Here is an 18,886-nt window from a genome sequence, read left to right as displayed (position 1 = left end):
CATTTACTAACGCCAGAGCAATTTGTTCCAGAGGTTGATACCTTGTTTCTGGACCTCTTAATGCTCGGCTTGTAAAGTAGATGGGAAACTGCTTTAGGCCTTCTTCTCGTACAAGCACCGCGCTAATGGTTTGATCAGATGCCGCTAAGTATAAGAAAATCACTTCGGCATCTGTTGGAGCAGAGAGAATTGGAAGCTCGGCTAAATAACTTTTGAGCTCGTCAAAAGCCTTTTTCTGCTCTATGACTTCAGAGACGATTTAGTCTTCTCGGCAGGGAGAGCGTCAATAGTTAGGATTACTCCATCATATTGCGGCTCGTTATCGTCTTCGGGATCCCGTTGCCTTTTCGGATCCTGAGGAGCGCAGTTCGCACCTCCCTGCTTTTTGTTCCTTTTCGGCTGCTTGCTTTGGTATTTTTTTAACGTCCCTGCTTTCACAAGGGCATCAATACCTGCAGCCAAATGTTGGCACTCCTCGGTATCGTGACCGTAGTCTTGATGGAAGGAGCAATATTGATCCTGAGGTCGGCGCGCGGCCGATTTCGTCATCCGCCTTGGCTTTTCGAACATATCGGAATGTAGTTCGAAAATTTCTGCTCTTGACTTGTTTAAGGGTACGAACTGAGCGGGCGGCTTCTCAGGATTGAGACGTGGTCCCAATCTGCCTTGTACCGGTGCCCTTTGAATTCTTTCAAAAGGAGTTCGGCGAGGAAGCCTCTGGTCGCTATGATCGGGCTTCTTTTCGTCTCCTCTAGATGAGCTGTCTAAAGACCGTTTTCGACGGTCTGCCTCATCGGCACGGGCGAACTGGTCCGCAATGTCCCACATCTCTTGAGCTGTTTGCGGACTGCATTCCACGAGCTTTCTGTAGAGAGCTCCGGGCAGGATTCCATTTTGGAATGCCGAAATGACAAGTAGATCATTGAGATCATCTACTTGTAGGCATTCCTTGTGGAATCTCGTCAAAAAGTCGCTGATCTTTTCGTCGTGACCTTGACGTATAGAAAGCAGCTGAGCCGAAGTGATCCGGGCTTCCGCTTTCTGAAAGAACCTCCTGTGGAAAGCATCCATTAGATCTCGGTAGGATCTAATGCTGCCTTGAGGAAGGCTGTCGAACCACCTTCTGGCGTTCCCGATGAGCAGCTCGGGGAACAGCTTGCACATATGGACCTCATTGAGACCCTGGTTCGCCATATTATATTGATAGCGTCCCAGGAAGTCATGAGGATCCACCAACCCGTCATAAGTCATTGACGGTGTCCGGTAGTTCCGCGGCAAAGGAGTTCGGGTGATATCGTCCGAGAACGGAGTCTTTAATGCTCCGTACATGGCGAACCCGACCTCTCTTCGGTACGGAGGAGATGGAGTTCTCCTGTGGTTCCGGTACCGAGGAGGAACAGGAACATGTCGGGGTTGAGGATTCTTTCTCCTGGAAGACACGTCACTACTGCGGTAGTGACTTTCATGTCTGGATGAGGAGGGAGAATCCGCCGTTGTCTTCTCCGGCTGTTGGCTCTTCTGCAGGAAGGTTAAGAACTCCTGCTTCTCGGCCAAGAACAGCTTGACAGCTTCATTTAAATCGGGCTGCTGGGAAGACTCGGTGCGATCTCTCCTGGAGTGGCTTGTTCCTTCTTCGTGAGAACCGGAGGTAGATGTCTCCCGAGGCCGTTTTTCAGACCTGCGAGCTGGACTAGCTTCCTCACGGTTATCACGAACGGCATTATGGGTGTTACGTGATCTGGTACGCATTTTTGGGGTGGAAAAGGGTCAAAAATTCGCTTTATCACAAATTTTGTTCTTCGTTTCCCACAGACGGCGCCAATGATGAATCGGCGAATTTTTGATGGCGATGAATGCTGGTAGAGAATAAAGATCACGACACAATGAATTTACGTGGTTCGATTTACTGAGGTAAATCTACGTCCACGGGAAGAAAAGAGGGCAGAGTTGTATTGCTTGATCTGTTTTCTACAGCTTACAATACAGACTTGCTATTTTATATTTGATCTCTAGAAAGCGAGAGAGTCTAACCCTATCTATCTGATCTAGGTTCTATTTATACATTGAACCAAGATCGTGGCATGCAGCACCATTTACTAGGTAGTGGATGTCGTGGAGATCGTGGCGATCTTGCATGGGTCCACTATCCTGCATGAGTTAATGACTGCTTGACACCACTAAATAGATCGTGGGTGTAGTGGAGGTCGTGGAGGTTCTGCATGAGTCCACTATCTCCCAGTTCGGTCGAATACTGAGACCGAACTGCTGAACTATTGCCGAGCAGCTTTTGCCGATCTGAGAGTAGAGCTTGAATGGTCGGCTTTTACCGAGCTGTAGGCTGGGGCCGAACTCTTTGGTAATGCCGAACTGATTGGTCGGCTTGTACCGAGCTGTAGGCTGGGGCCGAACTCTTTGGTAATGCCGAACTGATACTCTTCCTTGGGCTTTGGGCTGATGGGCTGTCACTGCTATTGGGCTTGTTTAGTCCGTACTCCATCAGGGGGATTCAATGCGCAACGAGCACCTGCGTGGAGGAGGCGATGGCAGTCAGGCTACGCCCTATTTTCATTCATCCGTCGTAAATGGTGTTGGGCTCAGATTTGGTGATGAACCCTACTTTCGAAATGAAGAGAGAAGAAGCACCTTTGTTATTTGCAGAAAGAAAATTGGGATGTCTTAATTTTAGATGATGCAAAAGGGTAGTGGAGGAATTTGTGCTGAGTTGGACGCCCCATACTCCAAAGCAGGATGATAAACCCTGAAAAATGTCCCAGACACTAAACCTGCTCTTTTCCACAAAATCCAGCTAAAGTTGCGGGTCACGTGGGTTAGTCCCGGGTCAAGCGGATTGTTGTCAAACCTACCAAACGTTTGGAAAAAGTAGGATTAACTTCTCAAACCCAGCATGTCCCCTCTACCAAACTAGTCCTTAATGATAAAAGATGTTAAAATAGGAATATTTTATTATAAGGCTTCGGCTTCATTAAATGTGATCACTTATTGATATATTATTTTAACTTAAAAGTCCAATCACCTTTGAAACTCCATCGATTATTCTAAATTAAAAAAAAAAAAGAAAAAAGAAAAAGTGATGCTTTAATAAGTGTGTCGAATTAAACTCATTTTTTATATAGGAAGTGCAAAACTTCAATTTGATAACTTAGTTTTCAATAAATAAATATTAACTCGAATCTGGATTTATAATTTCAGTTATCGAGATTATCGGTTTCATTCAGGAAGTTTTGGATTTTCGACTTTAATTTTGTTTTCGAACATTTTGAGTAGATTTAGTGAGTTAAATAAAAAGAAAAATGTAATTGAATGTAATAATGGACAGAGAAAATAGTACAAATTGAAGTAATTAAGATGAGAGAAAATGTAATAAAAAAGACAGAAGAGATGATTGCATGGTTTAATATTGATTTCTTTTTTTCTAAAAGAGGAAATATGTTACTTCATCTGTCCTGAGCTAGTTAGGGCATTTCTTAGGCACAAAATTTATGAATTGACGTGTTAAAGGTTAAAATGGAGAGATTAAGTAAGATGGGAAAAAAGTAAAAGATATAAAAAGAGAGTAAAGTATGAGAGATGATAATATTTTTGATAAAAATGAAATAACTCAATTATTTTGGGACAATCCATAAAAAAGAATACGACTCAACTATCTTGGGACGAATGATCAATTTTGAAATTATAAAAAAAAGGAAAGTCTGGCATTTATCACGTTGAATTGATTGACAGAACAAACAAACATATATAGTTAACAAATTTAGAGACCTCGCTTCTCCCAGTACTCAGTATCCACTGTGACTGGATAGAGATCAGCAGTGGATGCCGAGGAGCCGGTCCACGGCACATCCGTGGATATACTCTGCACCTCTACGGCCTCCTCAGCCTTCACCTTCCCAACCGAGACATTCATGTCTGAGGCGAAGTGCTGAACGCCCACCTTTCCCTCGAGCATGCTCACCACTGTCGACATGCTTGGCCTCTCCGCGGCCTCTGCATTCGTGCAGTGGAGCCCCACGTTGATGGCCGTCATCGCTTCTTCTTTGTTGAAGTCCGAGCCTAGTCTTGTGTCCACTAGCTCAATCAGATTCCCACTCTTCTTCAAAGTATTGACCTGAGAAAAAAAAGGAAACCAATGTACTCTTATTCAATTCAACATCTGTGTAATGTGGTAAGAGAACAATAGATGAATAGATATGGTGGATATGTATATTACCCAATCAAGAAGATAAAAGCATTCATTCTTGGTCTTGATACTGGTGTTGCACTTTCCACTGATGACTTCCAACAGAACTACTCCGAAGCTGTATACGTCTGCTTTGTCTGTCAAATAGCCTCGCATCGCGTATTCAGGGGCCATGTATCCACTGCCAAATCAGTTAGTGTCACTATTAGTTTCTAACCATAGTAGGAACTAGGAACCAGTGACAAGTGTGAAATAGTCCACTCACAATGTTCCAGCAACGCGCGTGCTTATATGAGTATTATCATCTTCGTCAAGCTTGGCAAGTCCGAAATCAGATATCTTAGGTATTAGGTCTTTATCGAGAAGCACGTTTGTGGCCTTGATGTCACGATGGACGATTTTCAGTCTTGATTCCTCGTGGAGGTAGGCCAAACCTCTTGCTATGCCGATGCAGATCTTGTGCCTCGTAGGCCAGTCCAGATGCAATTGCTGATCTTCTGGACCTGCAAACGTATTACCTTATATACATGAGTACGAAACTAGAAAAATACAGCCCTTTATCTTTTGTTTCAGCAAAAGCAATGAAGTTAAAATTGTCATAGAGCATAGTACCAAATAGTGCGCGAGCAAGGCTGTTGTTTTCCAAATACTCGTACACAAGCAACAACTGATTGCTTTCGATACAGCATCCGTACAGCTTAACAAGATGAGGGTGTTGTAGAGCAGAAATCATGCCTATTTCATTTATGAATTCGCGGTTCCCTTGTTTTGATTTGGAAGAAAGCTGCTTCACAGCAATGACTGTGTTGTCTAATAAAATGCCCTTTAAAAAAGAGAACATAGAATAAGGTGTAGATAAAAGACTTTTTTTCTCGAAATCATATACGTCACTTATGTTACCTTGAATACGGGACCAAAACCACCTTCACCGATCTTATTAGCAGGATCAAAGTTGTTTGTAGCAGCTTTGATTTGCCTTAGGGTAAATGTTCCGGTGTGAAGGTCTAAACCCTTTAAATCTGAGAAAAGAATCAAATTAAGTCAAGAGGACATCAGACAACTCCAAATCAGCTAGTAAACTACTTGAAGAATTCTATAATACATAGTATATCAACCGTAGCAAGATGGACATCCAAGATTGAGATGTTAATTAAAGGAAAGAGAGATTTATGTACCATCATGCATCGAGTCTTTACGTTTGAAACATCCCTTCCACCAGAGAATACCAAGAACTAAAATGACTGCGGAGAGAACTCCTACCACTATACCAGCTATAACACCTCCGGAAATACTGCTTCCACCTTCTGACGGGGGCGTAAAGTCTGAACAGAATTGGCATAGAGAGAGAGGTCAGAGTTAAAAAGTCAAATTAATTTGACATACTATGAAAAAATACAAGTGATGTCTGAAAAATAGAACACTTACTAGGATCAACGGATATGGCTGAAATGAGAGGACCATAGACTCCTCGAACAGGAATGCCACTTGTACCCTTTCCAGCCCAGTAGAAGTGAATGTCCAAGGTAGTATCAGTAACAACTGCAGTGAAGTTTTTAGTGAGTGGCTTGTTCACTCCTCCTGCTTCGAGTTCAATGTCGAAATCCTTCAGCACCAGCTTTCCCTGAAATAATTTTATTACAAGCAAAGAATCCAAAGTAAGTGGTTAATCTTTATAGCATGTGGTGGAGTTTAGATAAGTACCTGAATGTAGACGTCAAATACACGCCTTCCGAGGCTACTATATGTTCTGTCGTCAGTAAACATGATCTCCGCAAAGTGAAGGTTTACTGTGTAGTTTCCATTCATCAAACAAAATCCATAGTATGTCAACGAGAGGGGAGAAAGGCGTGCATTTCTGTAGAGCTTCTCGTTCTGTCCAGAAATGCTTGAGGTATTTTGCCAGGTGAAGGAGTCTGTAGGGCGATCATCATCCAAGAAGTGACCAGTGCTGCTGAATCCCCAGTTTGTCCTACCTAAGTAGAAATCCGAAGGCCCACCAGAATTTGTATCCTCATCGTAGCTAGATCCTTTGTCATCCACTTCATGTCCTCCTCCACAGTTTATGTGGAGAGAGTGATACTCTGAGACAAACAAGAAATGCTTTAACAACAAAGTCTTTACATGAAATGCATGATTGCATTATCACTTACTTTTCTCACAGGTTCTACTTAAGCACAAAGCAACACCGCTGCCATGACAATATTCAGAACATGTCAGATTCATCATATACAAAAATAAACGGGGAAAATGAAACATTCGAGTATGGAATAAGAGCTCAAAACTCACATGGTGTTTCCTTTCGAGCTGGCAAACAGGTTTCTGAAAAGAATACATTATATTGAAGTAAGATTAGTGATCCGACATAAAGATATAAGTGTTAGAAATCACACAGGTTACGCGGCCGACACTCTGCTGGTAAGCTTCCAGATGTAAGGTTGTTGTAAGACAAGTCACTGCATCCAAATTGAGACTTTTCAAACACATTTATTTTCTGGGCTTGGAGCACACACAGTATTTGACACTGATGATTAGGTCCAACAAAAACAAAAACCAATATCCAGTTATGAGAGAAGCCCGTATAAAGAGCGGGGATGGGAGTCTTACATTCTGTCCCCGTCTTTCAGCATCCAAGCTGGCAGCGGCCCACTCAGAGAATTCCCAGTTAAATAGCTGCAACATGAGCATCTTGAATCAGAAATCAATACTACTAGTATTTTTACTTCCGCTTCTATTTAGATCAATGTTACGATGTCACGGTATTTATTTTCCAATAGTAACAAAGGTTCCATCAAAGCCCTTTATTCAGTCTCCTAATTAGTAAAATTTTCCAATAGACATTTTACTGTCATGGCACTCCTCGTTTATCAGTACAAAAACATGACCAGTAAAGACACCGGTAGTGGTTGTAGGTCAAAACTCTTACACGAAGTCCGTGTTTGATAGGTGAACAAAGCTCTCGGGAATTGGTCCTGTTAATTTGTTGTAACTTAGATCTCTGCCCAATGCAAAAACAGCAAATTAGTTAAAGAACGCACAAACAGGTATGAAAAAATCTGATGAGACCTAATTCAAAGAAGCAGACTGAAAATATGCTACTTACAATACTTTAAGTGTCGTCAAATCTCCAATAGACTCTGCCAACGTCCCGACAATATTGCAACTTCTCAATATCCTGCATAACAAGATCTATTAGAGTCATATAAAAGCAATGAAATACCCAATGATATACTAGTAGCAATGACAAACATCGCACTCACAGATTCTTTATATTTTTCAATGGACTAAGAGATGGTAAACTTGAATCATTCCCATTCAAGTCGCTGATTCTCCTGCAAGTTTGGAATCAGGTGAATACACGTTGGAAATCACATGAGGTCTTTTCATTTCTTTTAGAAGAGAAAAAGTAAAGTAGATAAAATGCAATGACAAAGAGGTAGATAATGTATCATATTCTGCACTTACAGGTCAGTCAATTGGGTTAAGGAAGCAATACCAGAAGGGATTGGCCCAGCTAGACCACTAGCCTGAATCGCTCTGAAATTGAAAAATGCATAACATCAAGAGCTAAATGGTAATGAAATTCTAAGAGATCAAATAATATGTTGATGGACCTTACAGTCTTTCCATATTTGTCCAGTTCTGAACAAAATTCGGTATGCTTCCTTTGAAATAATTATCGCTAATACGACTGGAATGACATTTAGGTACATCAAAGATCAGACAATGAATCGGAAACTGGTACTGATAAGTAGTATTTCGAAGAACACTAAAATAAAAATGAGAAGAAACTTACAAGTCTGTCAAAGTGGCCAATTTTGCTAGACTTGTGGGTAACTCTCCGGTTAGATTGTTGGAAGCAAACAGCCTTCACAAATGACATTAGATAAACTCAACAACTGATATACAATTCAGATAAGGAGTGCAAAAAAAATATTATAAACGCCTTACAATCTACGGATTTGAGGAAAATTCCCCAACTCGGGAGGAATGGTTCCAGTCAACTGATTGCCCTCCAAAACACTACAAAATTTGAAAGAGGAAAAGGAGCATCAGCAAGCACTCTGTTTACCAAATAAACCACAAAACTGGCTGAGGAAGAAGCGTTACAGCTCTTGGAGTGTAGTGATGTTGGCGAGCTCTTTTGGTATCGAACCACTTATACGGTTTCCGAACATAGAACTGCGTAAACATAGCATTACATCATTTTTTCAATCACTATAGATCCTTTTACAAATCTCGATTCAATTGATTATCCATGAGAGAGAGAGAGAGAGAGCTTACATATTTACAAGATTCATGGAACCCCATTCTGGAGGGATGATGCCGTTGAGGTAGTTCCGAGTGAGGTCACTTTGAAAGATGCAAATGAAACTCGGCAGTTGCATTTTTTATAAAAATTTATATAAAAAGGTAAAATCCATTTATGGGCATTTATTCATTGACAAGGCAGGGCTAATTAATGATTAATAAAATCTAACTGAAAACTGAGCTAAAAAACACAACTAGGAGTAATTTTTTGGGACTTACATCACTTGAAGGAATGGAAGTCTGACGAGCTCGGGTGGGATTGATCCATTAAGGTTCTGGGCCTTCAGAATTCTGCGTTTTGTTTGGCAAATAAAATATACTTAAAATATTCAATTTTATTTAATCATTTAACAAAAATGTAGTTATCTTTGTTAAATAGTGATATTTTCGGCAAATGTTACTCAAACAACGTAAAACTACTAGTATATAGTAAAAAGAAAAAGAAATAACCAAATATTAAAAATTATTACTATTTGACCAATTAATGTTGTTGTAAGTTGTAACGAAAGTATATTAGGCGCCAAATGGTATCATTGAATACGAGAATTCCTCATATGTATAAAGTAAAATTGCGGATACAGAAGTTAATATTTAATCAATTAATGCTTTAACGAAAATATATTCTCAGGTAAGTAACTATATTTTAGCTTCAAGAATCACTCATACAATGAAAATTGCTTTTATTGAAAAAGATTTTTTTTTTTACCAGATCTTGAAATACTAGAAAATATTATTAGATCCATTAATGTTTTAACAAAATATATATAGGTAAGTAATATTCAATGGTACTAATATACATACATTGACTTGAATAACTACTCATATATATATAGAGAGAAAACTGCTAATATAGAAAAGAATAGAAATCACAACTTTATATAGAAAAATATCAAAATATTATATGATCAATTGATTCTGAGTCCAATAATTGCAAGTTGTAAATATAAGTGTGGTCTTTGGGTCTCTGACAAGTGAGATATTGTATTTCTACAGCAATAATTCAATTGTCGGCATATCTATATTTATTAATACAAATAACAGTTGAATGCTAAAAAACCCAGTCCACACTGGCCAACAGATTATTAGTAAGAATTTACATTATTTTATACTCAAGGGCCCATATCTATATGTCTCTTATTTTTCAGGGCCCATATCTTTAATGCCGAACATACAAACAAAATTTACTTTTGACAAGTATTTTTAGATATTAAATTTTTGTTTCAATGTTTTAACGAGTAATAAATTATTGAAATATAGTAATAATTAAATAGTGTCCAAGCATTAATTATAATTATCGAATGTCTTTATGAGCAATTATAGGCTATATATAAATATTTAAGTTTATACAAAAACAAATTCAAATCACAGTTTCAAAATTTTATGAGTAAAAACAGATTATGAAAAGAGAATATTAATTTAGATATGAGTTTAGTGAAAACGATTAGAGTAAAAAACTAGTATTTAACGTGACATCTAGGTTAAAATTAGTTTGAGTTCAGTGTAAATAGTTGGAGATGTTTTAGCATATGTTCTTCTTTGAGTGTCTAGTTGTACAATATTACAAATTTTTACTAGTATAAGGTTTCTCCACTAACTATATTTTTTGAAACTTTTGAAACAATATTGATTTTAATTTAAAATTGGTAAAGTAAGAGAAATAGAAATAATAAATGATTGAAATATTGTAATTGAAAAAATATATTTTTCAAATTAAAAAAAAATAATGTTACGGAACAGATGATTACGGAAACACGTAATTATATTTTAAAGGTCGGATATGAATAAGTTTGAAGTTGGCCACAATAAATAAGAGTTCATTGTTGATCATATTCAAATTTTAGAAATGGTCAAAATATACATATTGTAAGTCCAAAAACTAAGAAGTTTTTATTACACACTGTGTGTATAGAAAAAAATGCAGAGAGATATTGTGACCATCTACTAGATGATAGTATTATATAATATTAATAAAATTAAATAGGGGAGAAAAAAAAACTCACATGCTTGTGACATGGCAGGTAGTAGTATTATCGAATGTGCAGTTGCAAGTGAGTGCATTTTCGGTGCCTCTAACCGGATTCAGGGTGGCCCAACCCGACAACCCGCTGCATGGATCCACGCTGAAATCCCAATCCGTCTTCCCTAACCTCTTCGCTATTACCCTCAGCGATTCCACTGCCAAAATCAACTATTTTTTCAATCAATTAATTCAGAAATATATACACATAGTACAATGTATGTTAACCTTCATCAGGGGGCAAAACAGCTGCTCCGGAAACCAAGCTCGCCAGCAAAATTAACGCAATAAACAACCTCCAAAAACTTAACATTTTGACTCCGAAACAGAAATGAAGAAGAATGTTGATCGATTTCTAGCAAAATGATATCATTCTTGCATATCGCAAGTCCAAAATTTGGATTGGAGAGAGGAAGAGGGGGCGTGAGAATATAGAGTCCAAAATTAGGAAGCGAGATGGAAGGGAGAGGGAGGGTGTGTAGAAGATAAGCGACTGCGGAGAAAAGTTATGTTGTCTAGTTTGTATTTGAGCAACCAAAATAATCAAAATTAAATAATATCTTGAACCCAAATAACAAAACTTAAGAAGAAAAGAGCCTGAAATTGATAAACAACTACAAAACAATGATGTTTCAAGTCTATCTAAATGATAACCATATATGTAAATTTGTAATGATATTTTCTACTTCCGTGATGACTAGACTCCTACTAAAAAATTGTTTATGAGAAAAGCGTTCTAACCTAGTAACCTACTAATATTGTCTCAAATTACTCAACAATTAAAGGGCAATAAGCTAAAAAAATATAAATCATAAATTTTTCCTAAAGTTTGATATTTTCCATGAACTTTAAAAGTGGTGGAAATAACATGAACTTTAGATGAAGTGTGGACGTCTCATCAAGTTATTTTTTGATCAATTTTACTTCGCCATACATATTTTGTATACTTAGTAATTTTCCAAAATCAGTTAGTTTCCAGCCAATTTTAATTCTCCATACAATTGTTCACATTCACATACGCAAGACGTCCAGTGAGCCACATCAATTTAAATTGGCCAAAAATTAACCTTATGGGAAATCCACATATCTTTAAAGTGTAGCTTCGAGCTCGAAGATTAAATACAATTGTTATGGACTTATGGCTTTGTTTAAAAGGACTGAACTCATAAAATAGGAGGATTTAGATATTTTTTTAATTTAAGATAAGTAGACAACATAATTAATAGCATATTAATAATATACTATTATTAATAGGAAAGAAGACATGTACGCATTAAATAGTAATAACTTTTTACAACAAGTTGGTTATGGTAGGCTCCATGTAGTTGATCGAGCTCAAAATTCTATACAAATTGATCGATACGACAAATAAAAATAATTGTGATTTATTTATTTATTTATTTTGTGTGGGAAAATAGTGATCTAGGAAAAGTCTCTGCAACCCACATGCATATTTTATCAAGTTGGAGATCAATAGTACAAATTGATCGATACGACAAATAATTGAAAAATAATTGTGATTTATTTGTTTATTTTGTGTGGAAAAATAGTGATCTAGGAAAAGTCTCTGCAACCCACATGCATATTTATCATAATATTTTACTATTGTATTATTTCCAGCCAAATATGCCCCCGTTTAAATATTCGGACACAAGTTGAGTATACAAAATAAGAAAAGACGTTGACTCAACTGCTGTTCGTGTTTTATTATTACTACCTATAACTAAATGGGATATTTATCTCTAAATCATGAATTTTAACAAGATTTTGCTATTAAAATATCACAAATTTTACTTTTTATTTGTTATTTTTCAATCCAATTCAAATAAGATATCCTCGGCGAAAAACTTTTTCTACGTGGACAACCGTAAAATGTTTATGATATTTTAGATCACTTTTTAAGTTCGTTGTTGATTTAGTACTAGTGCCAAGTAGGAAAAAAACGACACGTAAGTTAGTCAGATAAATATGGTGATTGATATGCCATGAAAAATAACAAACAAGATGTAAAATTTATGATATTTTAAACTAAGTTTAATATTCATAAAAAACATATACTACAAAAATTTTGCCAAAATTCATGATTCTAGATACCAATATCCAGTGGCGGATCCAGGATTTGTCATCTGGGGATACGAGTCGTATGATAAATAATTACATAATACTAAAAAAAATAGTAGAAAATAGCAGTAAAATAATATTTGAAATATTATTCAATTTTGAAATCGTGTATTTTAAAATAAAATAAACCAAAAACTATATATAACATCTAATTTATTTTTATACGAGTCTTCATTTCCTCAAAGAGATGGACTCTATCATCATCAGAGACTAGGGGTGAGCAAAAAAAACCGGAAACCGAATATCAGAACCGAACCAAACCGAAATTTTGAAATTCGGTTTGGTTATTTCAGTTTTTCGGTTCGGTTCGGTTTTGAAAATACAAAAATTTCGGTTTTTCGGTTCGGTTCGGGCGAAGAAAAAAACCGAATAACCGAATTTATTTAATTATTTATTTTATTATATATATGTTACTATTATTTAATTTTAACTAAAAGTAAAAGCCCTAATTGATGCCTTTAACGGATTAGGGATATTATCATTTTTATCATGTTATGTTTTGTAGGTTGAAAATTTCTAAGTTTCTGTACTGTTTTCTTTCTCCAGATTTTCGGTTTTTTAATTCGGTTTTCGGTTTAAGGTTTTTCAATTTTTCAGTTTTTTATATAATTTCGGTTTTTCGGTTTAGTTCGGGTTTTTAAGTTCGGTTTTTGGTTTTTCGGTTTCGGTTCGGTTTTAGTTTTAGGCGAAATTCGATTTTTCGGGTTCGGTTAGGGTGAAAAACCGAACCGAAACCCGAATGCACACCCCTATCAGAGACTTGTAGAAACATTTCTTTCTCAATGAAAGCCACCAAACAATCATCAGGTTGAGCACCAATTCTATTTCGCAACTTATTCTTACAAACGTCATTCCAGAAAATACTCTCTCTACACTTGCAGTAGCAACCGAAAGAATCAAAATCAACTTGATAAGCAAAAAGACAAATGGGTAAGTGTAACAACCCGAACTTTCGTACCTTATTATTATTATTAGCCTAAAGATAAATAATAAGTAATCGTTGTAGTATTTGAAATCTGCCATTTTCATGTATGATAATTGATCTTGGAATTATAAATAATCGTTGCTTCGTTCTTGAACGAATATTTCAAGTAAAAGGAAAAAAAAAAATTTTAACACCAAATAAAAATTTTAATGTCCGATACATCCAACAAAAGTCCAACAAAAGTTAATTTATACATCGTATGGAAGCGGGTACTTCAACACGAACGGCCACGAACTTGAACCGATTATACCTACACCAAATTAAATAAACAAATAAATAAATACTTAGATAATTACTTAAATAAAATAAAAAAAAGAGGGTAGCAGATCCGGAGGGATCAATTTTTCATATACACCATAAATGCATGCATTAATTGCATGTCAGAAGGAATTATAATATCTCCACTTGTATCCTTATCTCCACTTGCATCCTTATCCTTTATTTTGAAAGATATCTCCACAAGATCCATATCTATGCTGTATATGTACAGCATACACACATACGAATCATACACACACATCACAACACCATTTAATTCCACAACATCTTCCAACAAAGTCGAAGCAGGAGAATGAAGTAATTCATCGGGACTTTTGCATATCATAAAAGAGACAAATCCAACAAGTCCTTCTCACAATCACACAAAGGTGAGTACCCACACCTCACTTTTCCCCCATATTGAAACATTACATATAGGCAAAACGTATCATCTGCCCAAACCATAATATCAATTATGTTGCACATAGACAATTTAGTAAATCAAGAATATAGTTGCTTACTATAGCATCTGAGCATAAGAATGGCAAATTTCCAAAAGATGATAGGATCTTATCTAGAAACAATATATGAGTCTGCCGGAGAAAACTTCCGGCAGCGAGTTCAGCACTCCGTCACCAACGATGACAGCCCACGCTCCAAAAACACGTCTGTCCTTTTTCACTCCTTTGAATCTGGAAATTTTGATTTAACTAACAAAGTTTATCATCAAAATATATATATATATATATATATATATATATATATATATATATATATATATATATAATCCTTATGAACAATGAAAAGAGAGAATTGGAGGAATGAATTCTGACCATCCTACCTATCGGGAATCGATGTCGGCGGCTGGGAGAGGTCTCGGCTGTGGCAGCGGCCGGCGGTGCGAGGCGCGGAGGAGGCTGAAGCCGCCGCCTGTGCATGCACAGTGGCGGCGGCGGCGGCAGACCCTGGAGAGAGGAGTCCGCGACGGCGGCGGCTGATCTGAACGGGAGGAGATCCTCGGTGACGGCGGGGCGCGAACCCACGGCGTCGGCAGACCCGCAGCGGTGGTGGCGGTGCGACGAATCTGGACCAGCGGAGGGGGGTGGCGAGCGACGGCGTGAGGCTGAGAGAGGAGATAAGAGGGAGAGAGTGGAGACGGAGACGGAGGCGGAGACGGCGCCGGTGGGGTGGCTGCTGGTCGACGGAAACTTTAAAATGGGAAGGGAGATTTTCCTAATTTGTGCAATTTGGGGAAGAATATGAATAGTAATTTAGGTGAGAGAGAGTAGATGATACGTGTGGTGGAAGGGGGAGTATATGGACTAATTTAGTTATTGAAATGGGTTGGTCTTTTTCTCTAAGTAGATGTTGGGCCTTTGGTTTTAAAAGAATTGGGCTTCTTTAATTAAAAATGGATGATTTGTTTAGTTAGACTCCATTTATTTTATTTTGGGCTTTAAACTTTTAATTGGAGATATAAAGTGGAGAAATAATTAAGCTTTGGGGCTTCTAATTAAGTTTTGGGTCGATAATTAATTGTGATGAATTATTTAAATAATCCCGGAATATTTCAAAGGATGAATAATTTTATCCTAAGTCCGAAATAAATATATTTTCGAAGAGGAAATGGTCGCGATAATTTAATTATGTACTTTTCTAATTTTGGGGTTTTATTTCGATATCGTGGAAGGAAATACGAGGAGCCAACGAAGGAATTACGGGCGTAAGTGGCCGACCGGCATCGCCCCGCGACGCCTAGGGCGGCCGCTAGGGAAATAGAAAGAAAGAGGGAGACGACGTTCTCAAGTTACAGAAATAATTAAGTTTAATAAAGAAGTGCTATTAATTAAATTTCCCAATTTAATTAATATGCAAGTTTCTAAAATTTTCTAACGGTGAACAAATGATCAAAGAAATAAAGTAGGGGCATGCATTCCTATAAGTATGTGAATTTCTCTAGTCTTATTAGTACGTTGTTTGTTTTCAAAAGGCTATCTCCTTGAGTTAAGGGTGGAGTCAGGAAAATTCAAGTTAAGGGAACTAAACGATCAAGGTGAGCTTTCTTATACTAAAAATACAAATCGTATTTTTATGAAAACATGAACACATGTTTGTGATTTTTTTTAAAGATGTTGTCTTGCCATAAATGTTTTTTGTATGATGCCTATCTGTTTGGCTAAGGCCAAATGAATTATGAATGATGATATAAGTCGAATTCGGGTCCCAGTGAGGGTGGTGTCCCCGCTCGGACTAGTGTACACAAGCTACCTCTGTCATGATGGGCAGAGCAGGTGACCGAGGAAGGTGGCCACCTTCCCGGCACAAGGATACCTCTGACATGTTGGGCAGAGAAGGTGACCGTGGAAGGTGGCCACCTTCCCGGCACATGTATGTAAGGTGACCGTATGAGAACACCATCTCAGCGGCACAATGTGATCAGATATGGCTAAAGTACAGGAAAAGGGGTTGCAACCCAATGTGATATGTTTAGTAAGCTCGGGTCTTTTCAACAACACCCGAGTGTTACTGTGATGATGGCTTGACAATATTTTCAAATGTATATGTGTTATTTTCGGTAATGTGTTCACTGAGTACTTTTTGTACTCAGCCCTGCATATATTTCTAAATGTGCAGGTTGAGCAGCGAAGTGGTGGAGGAAGTGCTATTGAGACAAGACATTTAATTCAGTCAGATTTTGACTCTCGGAGGTTCATGTCGTCATACATGGAACCGCGTTCATTTGCTTCCGTTGTGCATCTTAAAAGACTCAAGTCTATTTTGTTCAAAACTCTGATTTTATTTCGAGCTATTCCCATTTGTTTGGAGCTATGGTCGAGTTTTGATGTTTTTCCCCTTTCTTCCCCGCTTCTTTAACCCTCCCCTAGTCGCGATCAACCGTGTTTTCCATCCTTAGAAAATGCGGTCGTGACAGTAAGCCACATCCCTCTTTGTTTCAACAAGCTTCATTGAAAGAGAACTGAGATCTTGTAAATTCTGAAAGTCATTATCTCTTCTCGTATCCTCCATGAATATATGAAGTTGACAATCAAGAGACCTCAAATCAATGCTTGAAAAATTGAAAGGATAAAAAGTTGCAAGTTTGAGTACACTTTCTTTGTCAAAAGAAGATAAGCCATCTCTAGGACTGAAGCAAGCTTATATTCTGATTTATTTCCTTAAATGATTTTTCCTTCAATATTCATAACTATCTTTTAGAAATTTTTTTAAAATACATTACTAATAAAATTATATATAATAATAATAGTAGTAAAAATGAAAAAAATTTGGGGTATCACCGCCCCCTTGAATTCCCTCCGCCACTGCCAATATCCCTAATATAAAAATAATGCTAGATCTGTCTGCAATCTGCATGGTAGGAACGGATACACTTGGATAATTAGTTACTTGACTAAATATAAATAACGACAAGTAAAACCTTTTTATTCCAATTGTTAAAATTTTGTTGTGTGTCATTCTCATTCACCATTAAATGAATGAAATTCTTTTTTCTTCTTTTTATGGAAGCCAAAAAGCCAAAATTTATATAGTCGCACCATTTATTTCAAATTTCATTCTGTTATTTGGACTTTAACAATTTAACTTAAATTCGATATGTTGGAGAAGATTGCACCGAATCAGGGAAAAGATATACGAGAATCAATCTTTACCAAGTATAGGAGATTTGGAATCAATGTAATTATGTTAATTAGGTTTACCATATAGATGAGTCCTTAGCCCTATATATTGATGCTATGTGTATAATGTAAATTTATTCAGAAATAATATATCGATTCTACCGATACTTTAACATGGCCTCAGAGCAGGAATGATCTTGGCTCAGAACAATATCATCATAGCCACAATATACCAAATTCTCGACCTCATAGCCAAATCAACCACAGAAATCGAACCCTACATCAGAAACGATGTTAGACACCGAGAAGGATACAAAAACGGATCTGGAAACACCAACAAAGTTAAGGAACAACAAGAACGTTACTGTCACGTTCAAACTGAACGGAAAGGACTACCCGATCTGGTCCAGATTGACGAAAGTCAAGATAGGAGGCCGAGAGGCCTACGGTTGGGTAAAGAGGGAGGCTGCCCGGAGGAGTATCAACACAGCCCCCCCACCCACCGGAGACGACGACGGCAGAGCAGCCGATTCGTCGACAGGAGGAGGAATTGGGCACGGCCTCGCTGCCCAGAGCCAACGACCACTCACCGACCGGGAAGCAGGCCAGACAAATCCCGGCTAATCTGTTCTCATTGCGGGAAACCGAGACACTCCCGAGGGGAATGCTTCCTTCTAATCGGATATCCGGAGTGGTGGAAGGAGAAACAGAAGGAGAGAGCTCAAGCAAAGCTCGCGGTCAGCGTAGATGAGAAGGGGCATCCCACTCGAATTGGTGCCGGAAATAGGGAAACGGCGACTGGCCAAGGGAAATCGTCGGCTGGAGCTTCGACCGGCGGCGACGGCGTTCATAGAGTCGGCAATTTCGCCGTGAGGGCGGAGGAGCTGAGGAAGACGAGCGGCGCCGTCTATGGAGGTAAAGGGTTTGGTTTAAAACCAAACCCTTGTATTTTTCCCTACTCTACTTTTGACCCCAAGAAGAAATGTTTATTACAAATTGGACCCCATGATATTTCATTTAGACCCCCAGATCCTATGGGTTATCAAACACGGCCCCAGAATATGGAAAATTCTTTAAAAAGCCCAAATATTTGCAGTTTTGTGTCAAACAACCTTTTTGCACCGTTAGAAACTATTTCCGCTGCATTTCATGTTTATAATAATGATAGAACGAGCAATAAGGGTTGGATTTTTTACTGTGGAGCCACAGATACTATGACCCCGGATAGAAATGATTTTAGTAGCTATGGTGAAATTGCTGATACATTTGTTAGAACTGCAAATGGGGAGTTGATTACTGTTGTTGGGTCGGGAACTATCAATATATCTCCTACTCTATGCTTGTCAAATTGTCTACATGTTCCTACG

The 18,886-nt window shown here is 37.9% G+C and overlaps 1 protein-coding gene and 1 long non-coding RNA gene across 2 annotated transcripts; both read right to left on the bottom strand.

The window, feature by feature from the left end:
- Window positions 1-3,580: 3,580 nt before the first annotated feature.
- On the bottom strand, window positions 3,581-11,103 carry LOC121771683 (probable leucine-rich repeat receptor-like serine/threonine-protein kinase At3g14840). The gene is made up of 24 exons (XM_042168527.1): window positions 10,749-11,103; window positions 10,504-10,678; window positions 8,723-8,794; window positions 8,477-8,545; window positions 8,303-8,374; window positions 8,144-8,215; window positions 7,989-8,060; window positions 7,812-7,883; window positions 7,658-7,729; window positions 7,453-7,524; window positions 7,296-7,367; window positions 7,119-7,190; window positions 6,800-6,865; window positions 6,586-6,648; window positions 6,482-6,514; window positions 6,346-6,383; window positions 5,897-6,276; window positions 5,621-5,816; window positions 5,371-5,517; window positions 5,096-5,214; window positions 4,808-5,018; window positions 4,461-4,698; window positions 4,226-4,376; window positions 3,581-4,123 (listed from the first exon to the last, which is right to left on the bottom strand). Exons 1-24 carry the CDS (start codon window positions 10,831-10,833, stop codon window positions 3,770-3,772), a joined length of 2,973 nt encoding a protein of 990 aa, XP_042024461.1. The 5' UTR covers window positions 10,834-11,103; the 3' UTR covers window positions 3,581-3,769.
- A 2,630-nt stretch (window positions 11,104-13,733) lies between these two features.
- Window positions 13,734-15,442, bottom strand: LOC121772653. The gene is made up of 2 exons (XR_006044383.1): window positions 14,726-15,442; window positions 13,734-14,576 (listed from the first exon to the last, which is right to left on the bottom strand). It is a non-coding gene; the product is annotated as an uncharacterized LOC121772653 (long non-coding RNA).
- Window positions 15,443-18,886: the final 3,444 nt, after the last annotated feature.

This window comes from Salvia splendens, chromosome 16 (assembly GCF_004379255.2).
Source record: "Salvia splendens isolate huo1 chromosome 16, SspV2, whole genome shotgun sequence".
NCBI classification, from domain to species: domain Eukaryota; kingdom Viridiplantae; phylum Streptophyta; class Magnoliopsida; order Lamiales; family Lamiaceae; genus Salvia; species Salvia splendens.
The sequence above is the reverse complement of the archived record's forward strand: the minus strand, read 5'-3'. Positions and strand labels throughout refer to the sequence as shown.

Excerpts from the sequence above, each read along its gene's own strand:
- LOC121771683 (XM_042168527.1), bottom strand. The coding sequence starts at position 10,833 with ATGTTAAGTTTTTGGAGGTTGTTTATTGCGTTAATTTTGCTGGCGAGC. Across the intron at positions 10,679-10,748 it reads TGTTTTGCCCCCTGATGAAG|TGGAATCGCTGAGGGTAATA; the intron begins GTTAACATACAT and ends TGATTTTGGCAG. Across the intron at positions 7,884-7,988 it reads TTGGCCACTTTGACAGACTT|TCGTATTAGCGATAATTATT; the intron begins GTAAGTTTCTTC and ends ATGTCATTCCAG.